The 25,412-nt window shown below is 41.2% G+C and overlaps 1 protein-coding gene across 3 annotated transcripts in view; it reads left to right on the top strand.

Moving 5' to 3' along the window:
* Positions 1-25,412, top strand: part of dnmt3ab (DNA (cytosine-5-)-methyltransferase 3 alpha b) — an 85,601-nt gene that overhangs the window by 41,369 nt on the left and 18,820 nt on the right. For 2 of the 3 annotated variants that reach the window (XM_079573405.1, XM_079573404.1), the window contains exons 4-6: positions 26-401; positions 7,977-8,023; positions 9,361-9,507. In XM_079573405.1, coding sequence (XP_079429531.1) covers positions 26-401; positions 7,977-8,023; positions 9,361-9,507 — 570 coding nt within the window. Of the gene's footprint in view, positions 1-25; positions 402-7,976; positions 8,024-9,360; positions 9,508-15,614; positions 15,790-25,412 lie in introns of those variants that run through there. The other variant, XM_079573406.1, reaches the window with a different exon arrangement.

Here is a 25,412-nt window from a genome sequence, read left to right on the forward strand (position 1 = left end):
TACTGACCCCCTCCTCCCTGTGCAGGTGGACAACTGCCGCTTGTTCAAAGACGCCCTCTCCATGGGCTACGCGGGGATCGGCCGGAGCTCCATGCCCCACCTCCACAACGGGGACCGGGGCCTGCTGCGCCACGGACCTCCCCCGAGCTGCTTCCCCAAACAGGAGCGCGTGGAGAACGGGTACCCCGGAGAGCGGCGGGCGGAGAGGGGGCCCGGGCACAACGGCTACCCCAGAGAGGCGGCCGTGTGCGGGGCGGAGCAGCGGCGCCTCGGCCCGCCCTCCCTGGAGAACGGGTGTGGGTCGCCCCGGGACGAGAAGCCGGAGGTGGAGAGAGGGGACGACGGGACGACACTCCCGAGGAAGAAACGGGGCAGGCGGAAACTGGAGCGGCCGACTAAGTGTGAGTGACAGATCGGACTGAAAATAGACCAAACTCACCCTTCATGATGCTTTATGATGACGTTTAACCATAGTTTATCAGGCAGTTCATTCATTCACAAATATAGACATGTTTGGTATCCACGTAGTGTAAGTAACGACCGAGATGACACTGTAATACAACAACATCCACTTTACAGACTCTAAACTTTCCAGGGTTGTGCTCAATAATATTTTCTTTTTTCAGAGATTTGTTCAAATTGAAAACCTATACACTGGAAAAATGACCTAAAAGTGCTTGAATTATAGGAAATTATGTTAAATTTAAGTAGGTTTAGAGGTAGGTATGGAACAAGAGTGATTTTTCTTGCCTTTAAAGCAGTACTAAGTAACTCGTGCCCCTAGAGGCCATAAGCATCACTGTAGGTGTCGTAGCATGTTGCTGTTTTTTACTCATTAATTGTCCGTGAGAGTAAATACTAACCTGACAGAAAAGACAAAGGGAGAGAGGGATATTTTACATCCAATTACACAATGGAGATAATTGTTTTCACTCAAACTTGGCTGTAAATACTGTTAAAGTGGAGCTAGCCCACAGTTAGCTTTGCCCGTTAGCCTGTTAGCTTCTTTTTCGTGATTCTATTAGTGCAGGGGTAGGCAACGTCAGGCCCGAGGGCCAAATCCGGCCCTTCAGCACAGAACCTCTGGCTCTCAAGATGTTAAATCTTGTTAAATGGGAGGAAAAAAAGGTAGAAATACACCCAATTAGGTCATATACAGTATTATGTACAACACTGGCATTTGAAGGAAGTGCAATGCAAAAAGAATAGTCGTTTTAAGTAAGAAATTACATAAATCTACTTGAATTATAAGATTAAATCTAAATTATATTTAATCTCTTAATTCAAGTAGATGTATGTAATTTCTTAAGGATTGAGTAGATTTGGTCTGGTCTTAGACGAGATAAAGCCTCTAGTTGTAGTTATTCTCTCAATTCAGATAATTTTGTGTCATTTCAAGTGAAAAGCAATTGTCTGATTTGAAGTTCGTTTAAACCGACTCAAATTCAACATAGAAGAACTTTTATTTAAGAAATTTTAAGTCATTTATTTCATTTAAGATGGTCATTTTTCCAGTGTTGTGCTTTACTTTGGGCTAATAATCAGCGGCTTCCGCCCTCGGTCTATTTACAATAAAGAAAGTCGTCCCTCCGACAAGAAAACTTGCCTAGCCCTGTATTAGTGTGTATTGCACCTACCCCGGTGCAGAGAAAGCTGCAATGGTAGTTTTCCGGCCAGAGACACCGGGGGGAGATGAAAGACCCCACCAGTCATCCCATTAACACTTGTATAACTGCCAGAGGGGAAAGGGTATGAAAAGGATTTACCTAGTACTGCTTTATTTTCATTTCAAGGGTTTTTGCCTTATTTTAAGTCACATAATCCTTACTTTAAGACAGTCCAAACCTACTCAAGGACTCATTTTAAAGCCTTGACTTTGCTCTTTCCAGTCTGTATCATTTTCGTTCCCGGAAATATCTGCTTTTTTTGGGCCTAGATCAGCCATTAGCCGATATTGTAAAATCCCCAAACATCAGCCCGATATATCGGCCGGCCTCTAGTGTTTACTGATCATTGCTATTTCTTCCATTTCTCAGCGGCCGTAGGAGCGGGTCGTTCTGCTACATTGTGTAACTACATTTTAAAACAAAATAGGGGGATTTTCTCTGTACATTTTAAGCTTTACTAAAAAAAACATCAAGGCTGAGGCGTCCTGAAGTAGCTTCAAAAGCCGAAAAATAAAAGGAGGATCTTTGAATGAATCTTTTGTAAAGTGAAAGGCGAACGATATCCCAGAGCACTGCCTTCTGTGACCTCATGTGTGAGCAGAAAGTGATATTGTACGACGCCGCCGTAGCCCTGGGTCTCGGTATCTCTTCATCTCCTCAGCGCTGGGCTCAAGGCAGCAACATGTGACCGCCGCCAGAGTGAAAGAGCGTAATGGAGGGTGAAAGCAGCAACAGAGAGAGGCTTTGATCAGAGGGAAGTACGAGAGCTAAAATATTAAACAGGGGTTTTGTGCGGGATTGACTTTGCAGAGCTTCTTAGCATGTTACAGTGTATAAAGAGGAGGTCTTTATATGTAGACTAAAGAGGACTGTTCGGTCGGTGAGAGGAAGTTGGAAAACAAATATGACTGTCAACTGTATCTCAACTGTATTTTCCGTTGTGTTCGTGGTTCTCTTCTGGCTGCGGTTTCTTTTTATGTTGGACCCTCTTTGCTGAGTCTATTTCTATGGCTGTTTCATATTGTGTGGGAAACAATAGTTCACGCAGCATGTCTGAGCACACTGTGTTTTATCCCCCACTTGAACCGACCACATTCTCTCCAGTTTGGCTTCACCGAAATCTGAAAGCTTCTGGCGAAAACGCAACCGAAAAAAAGCAATGAAAAAGTTACAATAAAGGCACTAAAACACAACAATGAAGTGACGGGAAAAAAGGCCATGAATAGGTGACAAAAAAAGTGTCAAGAAAGGTACACAACACCAACAAAAGAGCGACAAAAAAGCGATGGAAAAATTTAATGAAGAAAATGTGCTTGGTTAAGGCAAGAGGTTAAAAAAGGTCTGCGTGATTTCAGAGAAAAAAAAGTCTCAAATAGCGATAACTGTCTTGAATATTGCAATTATTGTGATATTGGACTTTAATCTCAGTATCTTAAAATTTCCTTCATAATAACTAAACTTTATTTAGCCTTAATTGATCATGAACTATTCATTAATTAAGTGATTCATACTTAAAGCAGTACTAAGTAACTCATGACCCTAGAGCCCATGAGCATCACTGCAGGTGTCGTAGCATGTTACGTTTTTTACTCATTAATTGTCCGTGAGAGTAAATACTACGCTGACAGAAAAGTCAAAGGGAGAGAGGGATATTGTACATCCAATTACACAATGGAGATCATTTTTTTCACTCAAACTCGGCTGTAAATACTGTTTAAGTGGCGCTAGCCCGCAGCTAGCTTTGCTCACATTTATTACGCCCAGAGGGACCACGGAAAGGATTTATTAAGGTAAACAAGTTACTTAGTACTGCTTTAATACCTACTTAACCAGTTACCTGCCATCCACAACCTATAAGATGTGTTTTACTCACACAAGACTTGAGAAACAAGGTCTTAGCTTTCACATGAGGCATAGTGCTGGCCTATAGGCTGTAAGAAGCTTTTAGATTTGGCTAAAGCCGAACTGGAGAAAATGTTCTGTGTTAGAGGTTAACTATGCTTCACTTCTAGCTCTTCAGATACTTTGGTTATTCATTCGTTTTTAATAATTAATAAACATAATCATTAAATCATGGCATAGAAGTTAAGCGTTAATTACTTGAGTAGTTAAGTAGAAATTAAGAATGACTCTCTCTGAGTTAATTAAGGCTAAGGTGTTGTTTTTATAATGTGTTACTCTGAACTTTCGCACATTACTATGTTGTTGTGCATGTTTGTTTTGTGTGAATCATTTTGTGATATATTGTGGCTTGTGGCGACTTAAGCGTATCCTGTTGTTCAAAAGATGCTGGTGCATTGATACGAGAGCGCGTAGACGAGGCTCGGGCTGCGTTTCAATCGATTGGCTGCTAAATCTGGGGTTAGAGCGAAAGAGGGCACAGGAAGGCGTTACTGACTCGCTTTATGCTATACTCTCGATGGGACGAACCACAAACCCACTGACCTTTATGAAACAGTGCACACTTCCTTTACGCTACTACTGTAACGGCTGCTACCGCATCGAGCTCACCTCATCTCACTCTCAAAATGTCTCTTAAACAAGTTCTCAGTCAGTGCTTCAGAAAACTCTCCCCCTGCACCAGTGGAACAACATTATGATGTGATTCCAAAGGCTGGAGTAGCTGCTAACTCTCGATCGATTGTCCGGGCCTGAAGAGCTCTTCAGTCAGAGACACATGTCGCTAACGGCGCCTCTTCACTTCAAGTGCCGTCAGTCTAACACTGTGAACTAATGTGCACCTCAGCTGTGAGGCTCTACTATCCACACCGCCTGACCAAAACAAAACACTGTCCTCCTGGATTTAACTGTTGCTGAAGTTGGTCAGGTTTAGCTTCAGCCAGTGGCGTATCCAGACTTGTTTCACTGGGGAGGCCTGGGGTGGCACTTGATTTTGAAAATTGTTGGTAGCCTATATAAGAATGTGATGGGGAAATCACATGAAAATTAGAAAAACTACTGGAACTACCGGATATTTTGTTTCATCTGTTTCAGATCAATATTGCATTTTCAAATCAACACTATAGAGATGCACGGGTCGGGTACTTCTAGCCATCCATAAACTCTGGTCAATTGACTCTGTGCATAACTTCAACTCATAACAACGCGGCCCAAGAAGTGACTTCTTGTTTCGATTCAGCACTCCAAAATAAAAGCACACAGCTCGTCTCATTGATTAGTCAAGCAGGTACTTGCAACATTACAAGATACGATACGAAAGTAATGGAAGCTCTTCAGTCCGTTCTGGCTTGGCTCCCAAATATCCAGAAATTACAACTTAAGCCTTGGAATGCGCAAGGAATCCCCCCAAGGGTTATGATAGAGTTATGATAGAGTTATGATAGAGTTATGATAGAGCTATGATAGAGTTATGATAGAGTTATGATAGAGCTATGATAGAGCTATGATAGAGTTATGAAAACTGCTTCACTCACTCACGATGAACGCCAAAACTTGTGAAGACCCAGACCCTTGTGCAAAACAAAATGAGTACGTAAAACCAGGCTAGGTACTTCAAATATACAAGAAACTTTGGGTGCGGGTGGGTCCAAGACCAGGGGAACCAATGGCCGCTGGCTGCTTTGCTTTACGACCGCGAGACTAGGGGCCACCATTGGTCCGCCATTCCTGTATATAGCCGCTATTCTCCCATTAGAAACCATTGCACTTTAGACACGTTAAAAACAACAACCCGCGAGGGCCGAGTCTAAAGTGAAGATCCCGCTCTTTTGCCTATTTTAGGAAGATGCTTTGTCAAAGCTGAGGAGGAGGAGTCTGTAAACCCGCCATGATTTCTCCCTCGAACGTAGTTATCATGGCAAACGGGATCGAGTGAGGAGGAGTCATCTATTATTTTTTACAGTCTATGGTGGGAACCCAGGGTGCTGAGGGTGCTCCAGCTCCCCCTGCTGAATAGTTTGGCAATATAAATAGGAAATTAGAAAAAGCATTTTGGGGGACAATCTTGTCCCTCATTACTCCAAACCAAAATAAGTTCCCACGGCTCTGGGTGGGTCAGTTTAGAGAGAACCATTTTTTTTTTTCTCCTTACATTTTTTATCCATATAAATTACACTCAAAGTCGGCTATGCTTTGTTGAATGTTAGATGTAGCCTTGCATTAATGTGGTAAAAGTACAGCCTCGTGAAAGTTTCGACACCTCGTTTCCTGATCCTGGTCCATAAGTGAAATTGGAAACTATTTTTTTCTGGTCAGGTTTGGTTTTCATCAGGCCAGGTCTTTACAACACAGTGTAAGACAGTGATTAAGATGTTCTACCTGCAAAAAGCATCATACCTTTATAAATGCATTTTTACAAAGCACTGAAAAGTTACATTCATGTGCAGACCTGATCCTGGCTGAGTGGATGTATAGGGAGGTAATATAAGCCAAGTGGGTCCGTATGTTCCCCTGCGTCTGGAGCTAGATGCTAACGCTAACCAGCTGCCGTCTGTAACAGGGCGACGTGAGGTCAGGGGGGCCACATCTGCCAAAGCAAACCTGCATTAAGGCTCTGCGTTTCATCAAGTCCTCACACAACACCTGAGGTAGAAAGAGGCGAGTTAGAAGTGAGTCTAAAGTCCAGGTTATTTCAGAGTCGGGTTGTGCGGGTGCTACTGGGTGGGTTGATTTTCAAAGTTAGAGTTGCCGGTAAAGCAAGAAGGCTATTCAGTGTCTGGTCAGTGCTTCCAATGTGCAGATGTTGCAACAATGTGAACAAAAAATGCATTTCAGAAAATTGCCCATGACATTTTCTCCACTTAATTCCATTTCTAGTCGTGGAAAGTCCAGTATATTTCAAACTCAGACAACTGTGGAAAAACATACTGTGCATCTCATTATAAAGCATTTGTATCAGTTTCACAAACATATGGGCAAGTTTTCAAGTTTTTCTGTGACAGTGACCCTGAAAAGTGCCACTGCATGTTGTGACACGTGCTTATAAAGAATTAGGATAATGTGTTCTCTTATTTGTTTGGAAACAACAAAAATCTGCTATAGGGCCACCGTTTCCATAGTGAGATATGTTCTTACCTGAGCTTAGATGAGGTAATGCGTACCTGTCTGGTCTCAGAGTGGAAAAACGGTGGCCTGTTCCTCTAAATCGAGCACATTTTCTCCTGTTCAGCTTTACCCAATTCTAAAAGCCTGGACCAGTGCAACAATTAAAAAGCTATGACCTACAAAACGGATCTAAAGATCACTTTTCTGTTGTATTTTTGGTTTGCTTTTTTTTAATTCACTTTTTAATGCTTTTTTGTAAAATGTTTTGCTCTTTCATCACGTCATGTCGCTTGATTTGTTTAATTTTGTTGCTTTTTTGTTGAATTTTTGCTACTTTTTTGCTGCATTTTTGGCGCTTTTTGGATTAATCTTGTTGCTTTTTTGTTGCATTTTTCTTTAATTTAGTTGCTTTTTTGTTGAATTTTAGTTGAATTTTTGTCACTTTTTTGCAGATTTTTTTTTTACTTTTTTGTTGATTTTTTGTTGAATTTTTGTCCCTTTTTTGCAGAATTTATTTCACTTTTTTCTTGAATTTTTGTTGCTTTTTTGCTAATTTTTTGTTGTTTTTTTGTTGAATTTTTGTCGCTTTTTTGTCGCTTTTTTGTCGCTTTTTTGTATTTTTGCTGCTTTTTTCTCCGTTTTTTGTTGAATTTTTGTCGCTTTTTTTGTTGATTTATTTTTTTGCTGCTTTTTTCTCAGTTTTTTGTTGAATTTTTGTCGCTTTTTAATGCTTTTTTGTAACCGTTTTGGTTGCTTTTTCATCACTCTTTTGATGCTTTTTTTGCTTGCTTGTCATCCTCATTTACGTCATTGTTTTGATGCTTTTTTCAAGAAACTTTTAGATTTGGATATGGTCGAACTGGAACAAATGTGCTCGGTTAAGGCGGGGCTTAAGAGGTTAAAAATGTATTCTTTTTTTTTTTTCAGGTGAAAGTTTATTTGTGCTTTCTTAAAACCCAAAGCCTAAAAAAATGTGTCTCCCCTTAATTATTTAGTAATTGGACATTGTTATAAAGTATTGTTGAAGCAAATAAATGTTGGAGAAAACAAAGCCATCCTAAAAGCATGTGTAACCCGTGTTGAGCCGCTGACAGGTCCTTCACATTACGTCACATTAGGGCCCGTCTCTGTGAGTAAAGCAGTGATGATGAATAAAGGCCGTGAAGAGGCCGCGCTCCATAAATGTGTCATGTTTCCTTTGATTAAATGAGAAACCACTTCAGTTCGGTTCAATAATAATCCGCCGGACACTTCCGAACGTCGACTTTCCGCTGATTTATCTCTGTGTCTGTGTGTTTTGTGCAGACGTGGAGCACAACGAGGAGGACGGAGGAGACGCAGTCAAGACGGAGGTGAGAGAGCCGCTGCTTTTGTTACAATCTGGAGAAAATTCATCTTCTGGATGCTCATTCACAGACGTATGGAGGGTAGTTTATGTTCGGGTGTTCATTAAAAGCAGATGCAGATGAGTTAAAGTGACTGTAGTTTTACTTTTACTTTATCTTGAAGTGACAAAAACTTCATGTCAACATTAAATATATGTAGTTTGTGGACACATTTATTTTAACCAGTTCCCTGCCGTCCACCACCTTGTGTTTTACTCTCGCAGATCTTTCACATATTTTCAGAAACCACAAGGTCTTAGCTTTCAAATGACAAAAAGGTGACAAAAAAAAGGAATTAAAAGCAATAACAAACACGACAAAAAGGCGATGAAAACATAACAAAAAGGTGTTTAAAGAAATGTGGAAAAAAAAAGACAACAAAAACAATGAATACGCCGTATGAAAGCAGCAAAAAAGGGATGAAAAAGCAACAAAAAAAGCTACAAAAACATGACATAAATGCGGCAACAACATGACACGGTAGCACAGTGGTTAGCGCTCGTGCTTCACAGCAAGAAGGTCCCAGGTTCGATTCCCAACTGGACGGAGCCTTTCTGTGTGGAGTTTTTGTACAGGTTTGTATATATTCTGTATAGGTTTCCTCCGGGCAATACAGTTTCCCCAACCACTAAAAACATATACATTAGGTTCCCCTCTGGGGCCAGGACTCCCTTGAAAAAGAGATTCTTGAAAAAATAAATAAATTAAAGATCAGTTTTGCATGTTTTAGCTTTTAAATGAGCCATGACTCTGGCCTATAAGCTGTGAGCTCCAGTCAAGAAGCTTTTAGATTTGGGTAACACCAAACTGGAGTAAATGCGCTCGGTGAAGGCAAATGAAATACATTTTTATGGCATTTTCTTTGGAATAATTGGATTTTTGCATTATTAAAAGTTTTGTTTCTCATAATATATGTCCCTGAAACATGAATCAGACTAACAGCAGTGAATGACAGTCACTCTCCACATTTTCTCCAAATAGAACAAGGTAATAAAATAGAAGGATCTTATGTACAATTTATAAATAGCTCTTAAAAGGGGTTAACGTGTATATATAAAAAAAATCAAATTAGAATATAAATATCTGTATGTCAAAGCAAGAAAGGGAAAGTTTACAGTCTGTGCAGGTGATTAGAGCGCTTTTCATAGATAAAAATCACAAAATGCTGTATAAAGAAACTTAAGTTCAAACCAGTCAACCAAAAGTTCTTGAGCCAAAGTGTCTCCAGTCATAAAGCCGTGTAATAAAGGTTGTAATAAAGGTTGTAATAAAGGTTATAATAAAGGTGTGTGTTTTGTGTCCAGGGCGGCAGAGGGAGGATGCGAGGGGGCGTGGGCTGGGAGATCAGCCTGCGTCAGAGGCCCGTGCCCCGGGTCACGTTCCAGGCCGGGGACCCCTACTACATCAGCAAACGCACCCGAGAGGAGTGGCTGACCAAGTGGAAGATGGAGGTGAGAGGCGGGCAGCTTATACTCTGCTTGACCGGGGCTCGAGATTCCCGGTTATTAGTAATATTCCAGATATGGCAGTTTCCGGGATGTGGTGTTTATGTATCACTGAGAAATGGGGAAACTCAAATCCCTTGTTTACATGATCAAATAAGGAAACACGGCTTTTTTGTTTTTAAGCTCAGTCCCATTATATTTTTGGGGACAATACGATGAAAATATTAAAAGCATAAACATGTGGCTTATTGTGTGTCCTGTTCTTTGGGCTGAATGTTTTGCTCATCCTCATCCTCATACCTTTACTCGTCCTGGGTCTGTCTTTGCCACCGACTCAGACCAGGCAGCTCTGTGTGATGGTTTGAAGCCGGGGCTGGTGTGAGAGAGCGGAGCTGATGGAGTTTCGGTCGACTCCTCTCTGCGTCCGGAGGAAAACCAGCCGCTGTGATACTGTCACTGATAGTTTTGCATAAATCCACATTACGATGCTTCTTTCCATCTTAAATATTCACCACTTTTAGTTCTTTCATGGTTAAAATAATAAACACAGTCCCAGGAGCTCTTCGGACATGCCGCCGCCATGTTTGTTTTCATGATTAACAGCACATGGGAAGTTTCTTAAAGCAGTACTAAGGAACTTGTTTACCTTAATAAATCCTTTCCGTAGTCCCTCTGGGGGTTTCAAGTTTCAAGTTTAATGGTTTTGTATAGCCCAATATCACAACAGAAGTCGCCTCAAAGGGCTGCAACAAACATCAAGGCAATAAAACACAGCAATAAATATGACAATTAAAAGTTCAGGTGAATCCAGGCAAATATAATGTCCAAAGGTAGCGATGAGCGGCGTGGGCGTCCCCCGTCCTTAGACTCTCCAGTACGGCAAGGAAAAACTCAAAAACCCGGCAGGAGAAAAGAGAAACCTTGGGGAGAACCACAGAAGGAGAGATCCACTCCCATGGACGGACAGGCTATAGAGACCCAGGGCCGAAGGATCCCTGGGGGGTAATGCAAGTGTTAATGGGATGATTGGGGGGTCTTTCATCTCCCCCTGGTGTCTCTGGCCAGAAAACCGCAATTGCAACTTCGCTGCCACCGGGTCAGAGTCACCAATACACACTAATGGGATCACGAAGAAGAAGCTAACTGTGGGCTAGCGCCACTTCAACAGTATTTACAGCCAAAAAAATGATCTCCATTGTGTAATTTGATGTACAATATCCCTCTCTCCCTTTGTCTTTTCTGTCAACATAGTATTTACTCACATAGACAATTAATAAGTAAAAAAACGTAACATGCTACGACACCTGCAGCGGCACTTATGGCCTCTAGAGGCACGAGTTACTTAGTACTGCTTTAAAACCGGGTAATAGCGTAGACATTTCCCGGTTACTGATGGAAAATCCCCAAACCGGGAAACTGCTTTTATATGATCAAAGACAAAACCGGAATATTAAAGGAACAGGCCACCGTTTTTCCATACTGAGATATGTTATTACCTGAGCTTAGACGAGTTGATACGTACCTGTCTGGTCTTTGTGTGTGCACTCAGTTACGCAAAACGACTAAAGATGTTGTTAGCATTTGTCCTCTCCCAATGTATTCCTATGGCTCCAAACGGGGGTGAAGTTGGGCACAAGACTGTGTAGATAAACTTTTCTTGGTTCTCTGGTGCCATGTTTCCCCTGGTGTTTTCTGCTCTTTCCCTCAGTCCGGTCTCTTTGTTCTGTCAGCAGTGAGAGGCTGAAAATCCCGCGCAGCTGTGTTGATATGGTCTGTTTGACAGTTCGATGTGATTCATGTTCCTCAGTTCAGAATGTGGACGAGTGAGACGTCGAGGGGAGGCAGATTTATGAAATATTGAGAGACGCAAATCCCGGTGAAGTTTCTGCGTTGAAATGAATGAAATATTTGACTGTGATGATGTCTTTATCTGGGAGCCAACACTTTTGTTTTCGCCCTTTCTGGTTTGGACTATGGCGCTTTTGTTTCTTCTTCTCAGGAGAAAAGTAACAAGTTTGAAAACCTAGGAGTCGTTATCACTCTTGCCACACGGAACTTAAAGGGTTCTTCTGGAGAGACATTATGTGTAACAAAGTTGTTGATTTATTACCTTGCATGTTTCAACGCCGTGGCAAACTTCCCTCTTCGTCATGTAAGGTAATAAATAATGTCTTTCCAGAAAAACCCTTTAGGTGCACTGCAGACCTTTCTGTGTGGCAGGAGTGAACACTACTCATATAATTTGTATAAGCTTTTCAAACTCTTTACTTACTTATACAATATAGATCTGTGATGGACAAATAAACTGAGTAGAGAATGTCTTGATTACAAGTTTCATCAGGCCATGAACCGGTGATTTTGAGCAGGTTTGGTTTGATTATCGCCAAAGGAACAACAATGCTAAGGTTAAGGTTAAAGTTGCCCTATTCAACTTCTTGTGTGGAAATAAAATTTGATATTTGTGCGTATTTGTTCTTGTAGTGACTCAGCAGCTGCGTGGCGCCTTTACTTTCCATCACAGTGGTCTCCAGGACACTCCAAGATCAATTGTTTGGACGGCTTTCACGGAGCCTCTCACCAGAACCTTAAAACCTAAACCAAGTGAGGTATCACTTTACTTACAGTACCTTTATACATTGTACCTAACTAAATTTAGTACAATGTAATCTGCTCTGTGATCTGTAATAACCTGTACCTCTGGGTTACATACACAATGGAATAACTTGTATTAGTACTTTGTAGGTACTTCGGGCTTGAGGCTCATTCATACTTCACAAGATGCAAGACCTTCTTGTTCTTCTTGTGAAGTATGAATGAGCCTTTAAAGGGACTAGATGTAAGTTAGCCATTTTATACTCACTACTGCCGCCTCAGGTCTTACGTGTAACTGCAGCTTCTATGTTAAGCTCGTGCATGACGGCACTTCAGACCCGAATTAACACCTTTTTGAGTGACAGTGCAGGATATTAGAGGCAGTTGTGGTGAACAGGTCTGAGCAACATGTAGGGAGAAGAAAATACTTAATTTTAACATTTTTAAACACTGTATAGTCCCTTTAAGGTTAGGGTTATGTCTAATTACATTATGTACCTACAAGCTACAAATACATTTTATTCCATTGTGTATTTAATCCATGGGTACAAGTTATTGCACAGTGGTACAGAGCACATTACATTGTACTAAATGGTATCAAGGTACTGTTACCACAAGGGATCCTGGAGCGTTATAGAGACCACCGTGATCGAAAGTAAAGACGCCATGCTGACCACTCATACAGCTGCTGGCTATTACAAGGTCAAATACGCACGAATATCAACCTTTTTTCCCACATAAAAAGTTGCATAATGAAACTTTAAGGTGAACTTTATTGTCCCTGTAGGGAAATTTGTCCTCTGCATTTGACCCATCCTTTGATGCCGCTGGGGCGACCCGTAAGGATCAGTGTGTGACGGCAGTGCAGCACCAGGCAGGATTCTCTTATTGTACATGTTTTTTTAGTGGTAGGAGAAGCTGGAGTACCTGGAGGAAACCTACACAGACACCGGGAGCACATGCAAACTCCACATAGTAAGCCGTCCAGGTGGGAATTGAACCTGGGACCCGCTTTCTGTGCTAGTCTTGCCTTATTCTCAGTGTTTTTGTCTTATTGTAGGTGAAGTAATGCTTGTCCCATTTGCAATGTTATTTCAGGACAGTCTAAATCTACTCAAATAGTCTTAATTCAAGCATTTTTTTAAAGCCATTTATCTAACATGGCCTTTTTTTCCCCCACAGTTTGTACGTTTAATCTTTTAAACGCCCAATAGATTAGGCAATGCTTATCCCGACAGGTAACTTTATCATTTTGTAGGGAGTTTTGCTTTATAGTTAGTCAGTGCTGTGGATTTCTCTTCTTTTTCTCACATTATTCACCAAACATAAAGGCCAGTATCAGCCTCTCCCTCGTCATTTATCATCATCTTTACCCTTACAACAAGTTCAATGAGAAAGGAATCCGAGCCAAGTGAAAAAATAAAGTCGACACTCAATCCGAGGCCAATAGTTGTGCCCATATTGTTTATCCCCTGGCCGTGTTTACTACATCACACGACAGCGGCGTTACATAATCACCACAGCCCTCCATTAACAACGCGGGGTCGTCCGTCACTCCCCTGCCCCCCTCTCCTCCGTGCATTAACCTCAGCCGCGGCCCATAAAGCTGTCCCGGGGCAGGAAATATGGCCGAATTAGCGGGACGTGCCAGAGCCCCAACAAGTGAAGGTTATAAAATACGGCGCTGGGAGGCGGAGAGCTGGAACACGGAGGGATTTTCTAAACGAGACGAAGATTTAAAAGGACCGAGGACGCTAATTGTGAGCGCGGCTGCTTTATGTAAACGTTTATCATCGCGGGTTTGGACGGATTCGGGACAAAGAAAAGAACTGTTCAGTGTTTAAAGCATAAAGCACACAAGGATAGTTTTGAGTTTAATGGAGGTTTATACTAATCCTAAAGCTTTGAGTTCTGCTTTTATATTGCCTTATATATGCATCGTATATAAGACACCTCCAGTTACTATTACTTGATTGCACATTTCTTGTCTATGTGCACCCCCCAAATGCTTTAGAGAGTTAATATAACAAGTGGATGTCTCCATTGTGAGATGAATAAAGTCCCACCTTGTCTGTGAAAGGTGCTATGCAAAGAGTCCTTCCTTGATGAAACACAGAAACCGGAGGTAAATCATTGTTTAGTGACTAGTTTCAGTCTTAGTCTTTTACAAAAATGTGAATTAATTTCATTCAAGTTTTAGTCACTTCTTTTCAGTACATTTTTTGGGAACTAAAAAAAACCTACCTGTTGTTTAAATCAGAAAAGCACTGCTCTTTTCATTAATAGTAACTCAATCAGAAATACAGTCTAGAAATTGTTAATGTGGTAAAGGGCATATCTCACAGGCCTGGAGACGAGTTAGAGACTAGAGTCCCCACTGGTCACGGAGATGTCTCTAAGACCTCCCCTGGAGCTATGACTTTGATTTCAGCGGAGTCTCCTCATGGCCTCCTAGAAGTCTCCGTAGCCTCAAGCAGTTGTGTCACAAACACTATCTGCTGTCCTCAACCTGTGAGACGTTTCTGTGACGACCCTGCAATGTCTCCGAGACCTGTTGCATACCAAGGAGATCTTAAAGAGACTATAGGACTATGAGATCTCCTTGTTATCCAACAGGTCGCAGAGACATTTCAGGGACATCACAGAAACGTCTCACAGGTTGAGGACAGCAGATAGTGTTTGCAACGTTGAGGCCGTGTAGACTTCTCGGAGACCATGCGGAGACTTCGCTGAAATCTAAACTGTTCGTTTTCACCGAGGCTACCTGGAGACTTGCCTTATTGCCAGGGGACAACTCTAGTCTCTAACTAGTCTCTAACTAGTCTCCAGGCCGGTGAGATATGCCCTTTGTATGTGTCCAATCAGTCCAAGTTGCCAGTCACATCTCTCTGGTGAGATCGGCCCTTTAATGACTATTCTAGCTGGAAACTGGTGATTTTTAATGGAAACGGTACATTGTGTTATTTAATTGTGATTAAAGGTTAATTTATGAGAAAGACAGTCTACTCTTGTTCTGAGAAATTAAGGCTATTCCGTACGAGATTTCATTTCAAACCATGTATGTTGTTATATATTCAACATAATCATATTTAATGAAGGTCCACTGATTCATGGAGCGTCTCCCACATGAACAAGGGACCAGACCTGTTCCTTTGGCAGTGAATTTAAATGATATGAGGCTCTTTTAAACGATGTCATTGGAAGTTTGGATGTTTTTAATCCCTTCCTTATTTATCTTTTCGTTGTTATCGGAAGTATGTGGCAATTTCAGTCATCATTTACTACTTCTCATGGACAATATGACCAGAATGATGTGCTTTACCTGTCTTACATATTCCCACATAGAAGCGAAACCTCTTGAACCCAACCACCCCGGTCCAGTCGACGACATTTAAACCTCTCCACAAACATAATGAAACCGCGCGGCGCAAACGTCCGTGACAGCGAGATGCTCCCCTCTCCCTAAAATCGCCTTTTCTCTCTCTCCCTCTCCGAGACAACCTCCTCTGGCTCCGCTCCAATGTTTTGCAAGTCCCCTTTCCTCTCCCGGCCAATCGGCTCGCCCCGACCGCATCACATGACGTCCGAATTCCCACACAAAGACATGTAAAAGCCGTCTCCTTTAAGGAAAGCTTTGCACTGAGGGAGAGGGGGAAAAAGGGGAGAGAGATTTCACACCGGACTCCGCGCGTATGGGTATGTGCAGTCGCTTTTTGTTTTTGCACGAGGTTTTGCATTGTTCGTTTGGCCCAAGGGGGAAAACCAAAAACCGCTGACTTTTAAGTTTTCTTGTTGTCGTCCTGAGCGCTGGTAGTGGCTTTCTTAAAGGGACAGGGGATTTAAAAATGCCTGCCATGTTGGAGGGGGAAAGTTGCAAAGGAGGAGCAGAGTTTTTTTTTTTTTTTTCCCCTCAATGCTTTGCCTGGAAACGTCAGGTTTTGTAGGTCACGCTTGAGCTGCGGCTGCTGCGCTGAGAAGGGGCTAATGTTTCGGCTTATGTAACTTTGAACTTGGACCGGGGTTAAGGTGTTGTCTAAACTTGAATGATCGCCAATTTATGAAAAGAAGCTTAAAAACATGGCACCGTGTGTGGGGGGAAAGCGACTTGCTGCATTACAAAGGTTTTCGTTTGCATGAAAGTCCTTAATGTTGTTGGGATTTCAGTGTGTCCTTGAGCAAGACACTTCACCCACCTGTCTATGAAAATGTGGTCACATGAGATGAGTCATTGTTGGTTTTATTCAGCCCCAGGGCAGCTGTAGTAACAATTTGTGGATTCTTGAATGGCAGAATATTATGGTGTGGCTTTATCATAAATTTATTATCTATAGAATCACCCATATATGGTCATGTTTGAAAACAGTTCAGGGGGAAAACAATTTGGAGAAAAATCTAAACTTTCTCCAATTATTCAAAAACTGCTTTAACAAATGCTGAATTATGAATATAGTTTTCAGCTACATAAAGACACAAAGACATGAGGATGAGCAAAGTGGTTAAACAGCCCGTAAATACATAAATAATGGAGAATGCTAACATGATGCTACATGTTAGCATCAAGCTAATGCTAGCTACGACCGCCGTTTTTCGCTTCTATTGAAACATCTGCTGTGAAAAAACATCCATATGGACCCGATTTAGATTTTACTTTATTTGTGTGTGATAAATAAGTTTAGATTTAGTCAGAAAGCGGCTAAAAGTATCTAATTGTGGATTTTATTCTGTATTGTCAGTTTTTGTGAGTCACAAAAATGCCACCTATACCACCATATCGGATCATGTTTCTCATTCAAATTATATCAAACTTAATCTGAATTAAAAACACAAAGCTACAAGTGGCTCGATCTTGCCTTTCTTACTTGTCTACTGTCACAGAGAGGCAACAGGGATTACAATAACTACGTGGGTACTGCAGTTGGTCTGAGGAGCATTAGCACTTCAGAGAGAACATTATACATCTCAGAATACGTGTATAGGCAAGTATTACAAGTTTTGTAAAAAGAGGAGACCCCCAGGGAGGCAATGCTTTGTTGATTGTAGAGAACATGATCTCACCTAAATCAGGGGAAGGAACAGGTACCTACTATGTTAAGAATTATTATGCAAATTGTATTTCAGTGCCATAAAGGCAAAAAAAGAACTGAACTACTGAAAAAGTTCCACATTATTAAGCAGATCATCATTTTCAAGCAATATGGGAAAGAAAAAGGATCTCTCTGCTGATGAAAAGCGTGAAATAGGTTGAATGCCTTGGACTAGGTATGAAGACCTTCGATATTTCATGAAAGATTAAGCGTAATAATCGTACTGTTGTGGCTGATTCAGAGCACACACGGGTTTGTGCAGATAAAGGCACAATGAGGACGTTTCTGCCTGACAATTACATCAGATTAAGAGAACAGCTGCTACAAAGCAGCAAACAGGTATTTGAAGCTGCTGGTGCCTCTGGAGTCTCCAGAGGCTGCAGTTGTGCATAAACGTCTATGTGTGGCACGGTGGAACAGCGGTTAGTGCTCATGCGTCACAGCAAGAAGGTCTCGGGTTCGATTCCCACCTGGACTGGGCCTTTCTATGTGGAGTTTACATGTTCTCCCCGTGCCTGTGTAGGTTTCCTCTGGGTACACCAGTTTCCCCTACCACAAAACATATGGACAATAGGTTCCCCTCTCGGGCCAGGACTCTCCTGAAAAAGAGATTCTTAAAATCAGTGGGACTTTCCTGGTTAAGTAAAGGTAAAAAATATATATATCTGACCTCCCCTAAACTGTTCATTGAGCAGAAACGGCTGTACATAAAAAATTAAAAAAAGTTGTGATAAATGTCAAATGTTCACTGTTCAGATCTGGGGTTGCTGCAGTTGGTCAGGTCTAGGTTCAGCAACCCTATGAGCCCAGGGAATGAGATCAGCTGACGACGTGAACATCCTGAATGACCAGGTTCTTCTTCCCTGATGCACAGGCTTATTCCAAGATGACAATGCCAGGTTTCATTGGGTTCCTGTTGTGAAAGAGCGGTTCAGGGAGCATCAGATGGATCGGCCACCACAGAGTCCAGACTTTAACCCCATTGAGAGTCTCTGTGATGAGCTGGAGATGGCTTTGCACCGTGGTCACACTCTCCCATCATCAATGCAAGATCTTGGTGAAACATCAATGCCATAGCGGGCACTGAAGCAGTTGTAGCAGCTTCCATATCTCGGTCTAATCCTCCAAACAGAGGCCCAGTGCGTCCCGCTGCTGCGCCGCCGCCCGCGGAGCACACACAATGTCAAACTCATTGTGTTTCTTCAAAGACTTCTCCACCAAATACATTCAAACTCATTCCATACCACAGACTGATTTGATTTTTGTGACTTTCTCAGAGAAATTACTCAAAGCGAATGTGAAGGTGGACATTGTTCATGTTTTAAAGCTCACTGAGGTCAGGAATGTTGCTAAAGGTGCACGTTACTGACCCTAGAGCTGAGGTTAAATCATGAGGGAATCTGTCTTCAAATCAAAAAATGGTGTAGTCTGTGCTCATCTTTAGGGATTAGATAAGGACCAGTGGGAGGGGGTTAAATAGTAAGTGTAAATTAAGTAACTGTGAGATGAAAGTGACAAGTAGACTTTATCCAAACTACAGTAAATGCTACTACTGTTAACCTCTTAACCCTTGCCTTAACCAGGTGCATTTTCTCCAGTTCAGCTTTACCCAAATCTAAAAGCTTACAGCCTATACGTCAGTGTAGCGCTTCAATTTGAAAGCTACAGAACACTTTTTTTTACAATTTACAATTTAATTTTTCGTCACATTTTCGTCACATTTTTGTCACATTTTTGTAAATTTTTGTCACTTTTTTGTACATTTTTAACCCCTTCTTTTTGTCACATTTTCGTCACATTTTCGTCACTTTTTCGTCACATTTTTGTCACAGTTTTGTCAATTTTTCATCAAATTTTTGCTCATTTTTTGTCCCTTTTTCATCACATTTTCGTCACATTTTCGTCACATTTTCGTCACATTTTCGTCACATTTTCGTCACTTTTTCGTCACATTTTTGTCACAGTTTTGTCACAGTTTTGTCAATTTTTCATCACATTTTTGCTCATTTTTTGTCCCTTTTTCGTCACATTTTCGTCACTTTTTGTCACTTTTTTGTCAATTTTTCATCACATTTTTGTCACATTTTTGTCACTTTTTGTCACATTTTTGTCACATTTTTGTCACTTTTCTGTCACTATTGAGGCTTTTTTTTTCTTGCAATATCAACCCTTTTTTTGGGTCACTTTTTTGTGGCTTTTTCATCCTCGTTTTTGTCCCTATTTTGACACTTTTTCAAGAAGCTTTTCGATTTGGGTAAAGCCAAACTACTGAAAAGCCTCTGTTCATGCGGGGCAATAGAATTACTACTACTACTACTACTACTACTACTACTGCTGCTGCTGCTTCTAAGGCCTGACTAATGGAGGTGAGTAACTGCAGCTTTACAGTGGGCGCCGCGTGAGTGTGATAAAGCCAGTATTGTGTCGGCCTATAGCTGCTTCTCCGAGCCGCTGGAGACGCCCCAACGTTAAAAACTGAGAGGGGCCCAGCCGAGGGGCAAACTCCCCCGGACGCTGCCAAATATGTGGCTCTGGTCTGCGTATATAGGTCTTTACTGTAGGCCGCTGTCCCCCCACACTGTCCCCCACACTGTCCCCCGCACTGTCCCCCGCTGGCAACGGAGCGTCAGGCCGAACAATAAGACGAGGAGAGAGAAGCACGTGAGGGGGACTAGCACGAGTTCTTAGCCAGTGCAGAAACAGGGAAAGGCCTGGTTTGTTTGTACAGCAACTGAAAGTGCTTTACAGTTACGTTAAATTACAAGAATTTTTAACTTATTAATTGTCCGTGAGAGTAAATACTACACTGACAGAAAAGACAAAGGGACAGAGGGATATTGTTCATCCAATTACACAATAGAGATCATTTTTTTCACTCAAACTTGGCTGTAAATACTGTTTAAGTGGCGCTAGGCCGCAGTTAGCTTTGCCTGTTAGCCTGCTAGCTTCTTCTTCGTGATTCCATTAGTGTGATTGCAATTGTGGTTTTCTGGCCAGAGACACCAGGGGGAGATGAAAGACCCTCCAATCATCCCATTTACACTTGTTTACCTTAATAAATCCTTCCGTAGTCCCTCTGGGGGTAATACAAGTTATTTCGTACTGCTTTAAAGTGAAGACATTGGTTCATAATTGGTTCTCACATGTCAGAGATGTACTAAATAAGCAAACCCTCTTCTCCAGCGCAAAGACCTGAGCACTGGACTAATGTGGTTTTATTTCCTGGTTCTAGTCAGGACTCTGGACGAGCTGCTCTGCAGAGGCCTAATAAAACAGCTGCTGACATGACTGATTTACTGTGGCTGAGTCCATTATTATCCCTAGATTTGTAACCTGATTTTTAGGGTTTAGCGAGAGAGACTCAAGGTGACTCATAATAACACTTTCTCAAGCCTTTCTTCAATAGGGCTGGGTACTGTTGAACGATACCAATATGGCATCGGACAATGAAAAGTATAATACTGGTATCGGAAAAAATAGAAGTATCGAAAGCAGGTACCGAAAAAATATTTATCTTTAGATCCTGTTTGGTCCAGTGACAGCCTTAAAGGAAGTGACTTGGTAGTTTCAGCTCAATTAAATTATACAAATTGAAAAGAAATGGTCTTTTATGTAACAAATTAACTTGTTTTATGCTTTTAGGGCTGAGAAAATAAAATCTGAATAGATAAATACTGTACAAGTGATTCATGAACTTATATCTTTTATACAAACCCCAGTTTAATCCATTTTCTCATCCAAACTACAAAAAGAGGAACATTGAGTTGCCTTGTGTACCAAAGTAGGGATTGTAATTTCGATTAAATTTTGATTAATTGCCCAGCTCTAAGTGTAGGTATTGGAAAAACAGTACTACTTCAATCTGACAGAGATTTGTCCCATTGTAACCTTGTTTTCTCATATTGTGGGGCCCTAATATGCAGGAGGAACATGAAGTCATACTCTACATGAACAGTTATAGATGTTTATAGTGTGGGAGGATTTACATTTGTCCAACAATATTGTGTAAATCAAGATGATCCTGAGCCTTTGTTTAATCCACGTCTAGTCCCGGTTTAGACCTATAGTTTGTCTTTAGTGCCAAACATCTGAGAATCGCTGCTAAATAAACTTTCCTGTATCAGCTCTTCTCAACTCGCACACATCACACGGTGTTTCTCCGCTCGCTCCAAACACGTCTTTGCTTTTTGAAGGACGGTGGTTAGTTTCTGCCGCCGACACACACGGACTTCCACATCGGAAAAGGTTCTTTTCGCGGTTCAGACCCGAACGAGCACATGTGGCCAACAGGATCTGAGTGAATTACAGCGAGGATATTTTTAAACTCTCAAAGCCGGGGTGATTGAGAAACACATGTTGGGAGATCAGTGGACAAGGGCACCATCTTTATTTCCTTTTATGTATTTATCTTTGGATCAAACGCACAGGACACATTTCCTATGGAGACAATAATCTTTTCTCAGGGGTTCCCGAACTTTTGTGACTCCGAACAACAGGGGCTACTCCAAAGTCAAATTGAATGGAAGACATAATCGAAGCTAAAGGTGCTACAGCCAAATATTAGAGCAGGTGACATTTTTTTTGTGGTACCCTTTTCTGGTCATATCTGGTCACATCCTAAAATTATCTAGTGACCCTCAAATCAGTGCCCTGTGACCCCCCTGAGGGTCCCCATCCCCTCATTGTGTTTGGCAATGGTCAGAGGCTGGTAGTCCTCAGTTACATTGAGTTACATGTAAAATAAGGGATTATTGTAAAATAATCCCTTTTTTGCTGCATTTTGTCAATTTTTGTCAATTTTTTGTCACTTTTTTGTCACATTTTTGTCACATTTTTCATCACATTTAAGTCACTTTTTGTCACTTTTTCGTCCGTTTTTCTTCACATTTTTGTCACATTTTTGTCACATTTTTGTCATTTTTTTGTCACTTTTTTGTCACATTTTTGTCACTTTTTTGTCACTTTTTTGTCCATTTTTTGTCCATTATTCATCACTTTTTTGTCACATTGTTGTCTTTTTTTGTCACTTTTTTGTTACATTTTCGTCACATTTTTGTCACTTTTTCGTCCATTTTTTGTCACATTTTCGTCACATTTTCGTCAAATTTTTGTCATATTTTCATCCGTTTTTCATCACTTTTCTGTCACTATTGAGGCTTTTTTTCTTGCAATATCAACCCTTTTTTTGGGTCACTTTTTTGTGATTGTTCTTCTGACTGTAGTTTTACCGTGTGGTACTTTTTACTTCTACTTGAGTAATATTATTTTGAAGTATCTGTACCAGAGGTGCCCAAAGTGCTACCATTTTTGCCTCTTTTTGCTTTGTCTCGGCACTTCCGTTGTTTTGACACTTCCGGTCGAGCGCGAAGCCCGTTCATTAAGTGGAGAACGAGGGGAAATGTTTGCTGCTAAAATCTGATGTTTAAGAGATTGATTTGTGTAAAATGTCCATTGTTCATTTGCACCAACATGTCAACACTGCAACGTTTCTCTGCACAGCCTGAAAACAGCTTTATATTCATCTAGTGAATTTCTTTCTTTCTTTGCTTTTTTTTCTCCAAAGTTTAAATTTTCCTTGAGTTAGAAACCCTCTACTTATATTATGGACAATGCTACTATTTGTATATAATTTTGGGAAGCTCAGCCATCATCTAAATGGAACTGTTGTGAAGCAAAATGTGCGTCTCCCCGCTATAAACATTTAACCAGGCTAACGCCAGACTGTTGTGTGCGCTCGAATCATTTCGAACTGCACATGGGGACCATGGCCGAAATTTTCGCGTGGATTTGGTGACCAATCACAGAACGAGAAGGGACGGCAAGACAAAGACGAGCTATTCGATATACTTGCTTGTTGTTTATTTATGGATTAAAAAAAAAAAGGTTATTTACGGATCAAACATGGCAGCAGCAGACGCGATACTATTTTTCGATCAAGCTTTAGGCCGTGTTCTAAATAGTTTAGCTCGGAAGTTTACAGCGGGTACGACATACGTCATCGGATACGATGATATGATTGGCTGTGGCCTCGTGCAGACGCATGATAGACATTCGTAAACCATACCTTGCCTACGAGAAAATGAATTGGGATTTTAGTCTGGCGTTAGCCAGGCTAATAAACATTCAACCCCACCCCAGAAATTATCCCTGACCCTGCTTGCCACCCCGTGATTTTTTTTCTAGATCCGATACAATTAATATATCCGATACAATTAATAATCTGAATTAAGAAGACTTTTGCGCTCAAACAATTACTATTTTTTTTTTCATTTTTCAGGAGTAAAACTGTTTCATTAATATTATTTCTCTGACTTGAGTATCTTCCATGAAGTCTTCTGAATCTTTTTCTGTACTCTGTAGTTGAAGTGTAGAACGTTTTGCCTCTCATCCAAAAGGAACAAAAGTTTCAGCTCAGGGAGGAGTTTATTGGCTTCAGTGAAGATCCTGTACAACTAAGAGCCTTTGTTTCTGCTACTCTTCCCTCCTCTGTGGATGGAAGCCTTTGTATGAACGCTCATCTTGAATTAAATCTGTTTCAAACGTGCGACGGGAACTGAATCTGAAGTAAACTATAATAAAAATGAATTAGAAAAAACTGCTGTGACTTTTACTACAATTGTCTCACATTACGGCGGTTTGCAAATCCAAACGTTTTTCCTCTCGTTCGCCAGGAATAACAGCTGGGCCGATGAGTTTGAAAACGGGCGCCTCACGGTAACATTCCCTCGGCGTTGCCAGTGTGATTGTTGCTCGATCTGTTTTCTCATAACGTGTCCCGGCTGAAACATTGTGTCCGTTTAATGTTGATGCAGTCGAGTTCTCCCAAATCCCTCAGATCAGAACTGTGAAATGTTTAGTAAACCGTCTCTAGTGAAACCATGTGTCTCCGCTCCAAGTCCCTGCACACTTTACACCAGAGTCTTAAGAGGTTCTCGTGTCCAGGGTTGCCAAGTTTCAGAAGCCAGACCCGCCTAAAAGCTTCTTAAAGAAATGACAAGAACCCATCACGGCTACTGCGATCATGCGGACACACAGAAATCTCTCCTCGTGCACTGAAGCAGCAGCTCGGATGGTCGAAGGCTGATGTTTTGGGCTTTGCAATTGCGATTATACTGGCAATTTATGTTTCAAAATGAAAAGTTTGCATTGTCAACATGTCCCGGAGCACTAACATTTAAGGGAAGTGGAAATAGGAACTGCTAAACGAAGAAGCACATGCACTTTAGACCAGGGGTGCCAAAACCTTTTGTCTCCGGGCCAAAATTAGAAAGTGCCTGTGAGTCGTGATGTCAAGCACGAAAAACACATATAACTGCAAATTATAAAGTTGCTTTTTTTCATTTTTTTTTTTTTCGATTTGCATTTGATTCTATCTATGCAAATAACATGCTATATTAAAACAAATGGTAACTACGGCAAAAGCCTAATTTTGGTCAAACAAAATCAACAATTGTAGCAATTTAGTGGAAAAAAAAAACACCTGTATCTACAGCACCTACAGTAACTTTACCTCATTCGTTAACTCAAAGAAAATGCCACATTAGATTATTTTGAAAGTGTCAGTTCAGCATCAATTCTTTTATAAGTCATTTTTTAACATATACCGTTGTTGATGTTAACAACTTTGCAATAAAAGTTGGAAAACTGTGAAAGCTGATGCTACAACACTGTGATTGATAAATACCAAGACACCACAACAGTGTTTCCTTAACTTTGCGAAAGGAGTGAAACAGCGCCCCCAATTTGACGCTTGTGGTCAAAAGGTGTACTGCATCCTTATTTACCATTGAGAATGAATGGAAGAGAGTTAGTATTAACCAGCGCAAAAGTAGGTCACTCTGTGGTAGGCCAACACAATTGTGTCGGCCCGCGGGCGCCACTTTGGGCACCCCTGCTTTAGACTGTGTTTGTAGAGGCCAAAAAAACGTTATTTTCCTTTTACTAACCTCTCAAATTGCAAGGCAAGGCAAGTTTTTTTGTAGAGCACAATTCATGCACAAAGCAATTTAAAGTGCTTCACAGTTGCATAAATACAAGAAAAAAAATGCAAGAGTGCAGATAAAAGACTTTCAGCTGTCATATGCACGGGCAAAAAGAACTGTTTTCAGCCTGGATTTGAACATTGTCAGAGTTGAGGCCTGTCTCATCCTCATGAAGACTGTTCCAGATTTTAGCTGCAGGAAAACTGAAACACAGCCTCACCGTGTTTATTATTGACTCTGAGAACCACCAGAA

The sequence above is a fragment of the Gobius niger genome (assembly GCF_951799975.1).
Source record: "Gobius niger genome assembly, chromosome: 16".
Classification (NCBI taxonomy): Eukaryota; Metazoa; Chordata; class Actinopteri; order Gobiiformes; family Gobiidae; genus Gobius; species Gobius niger.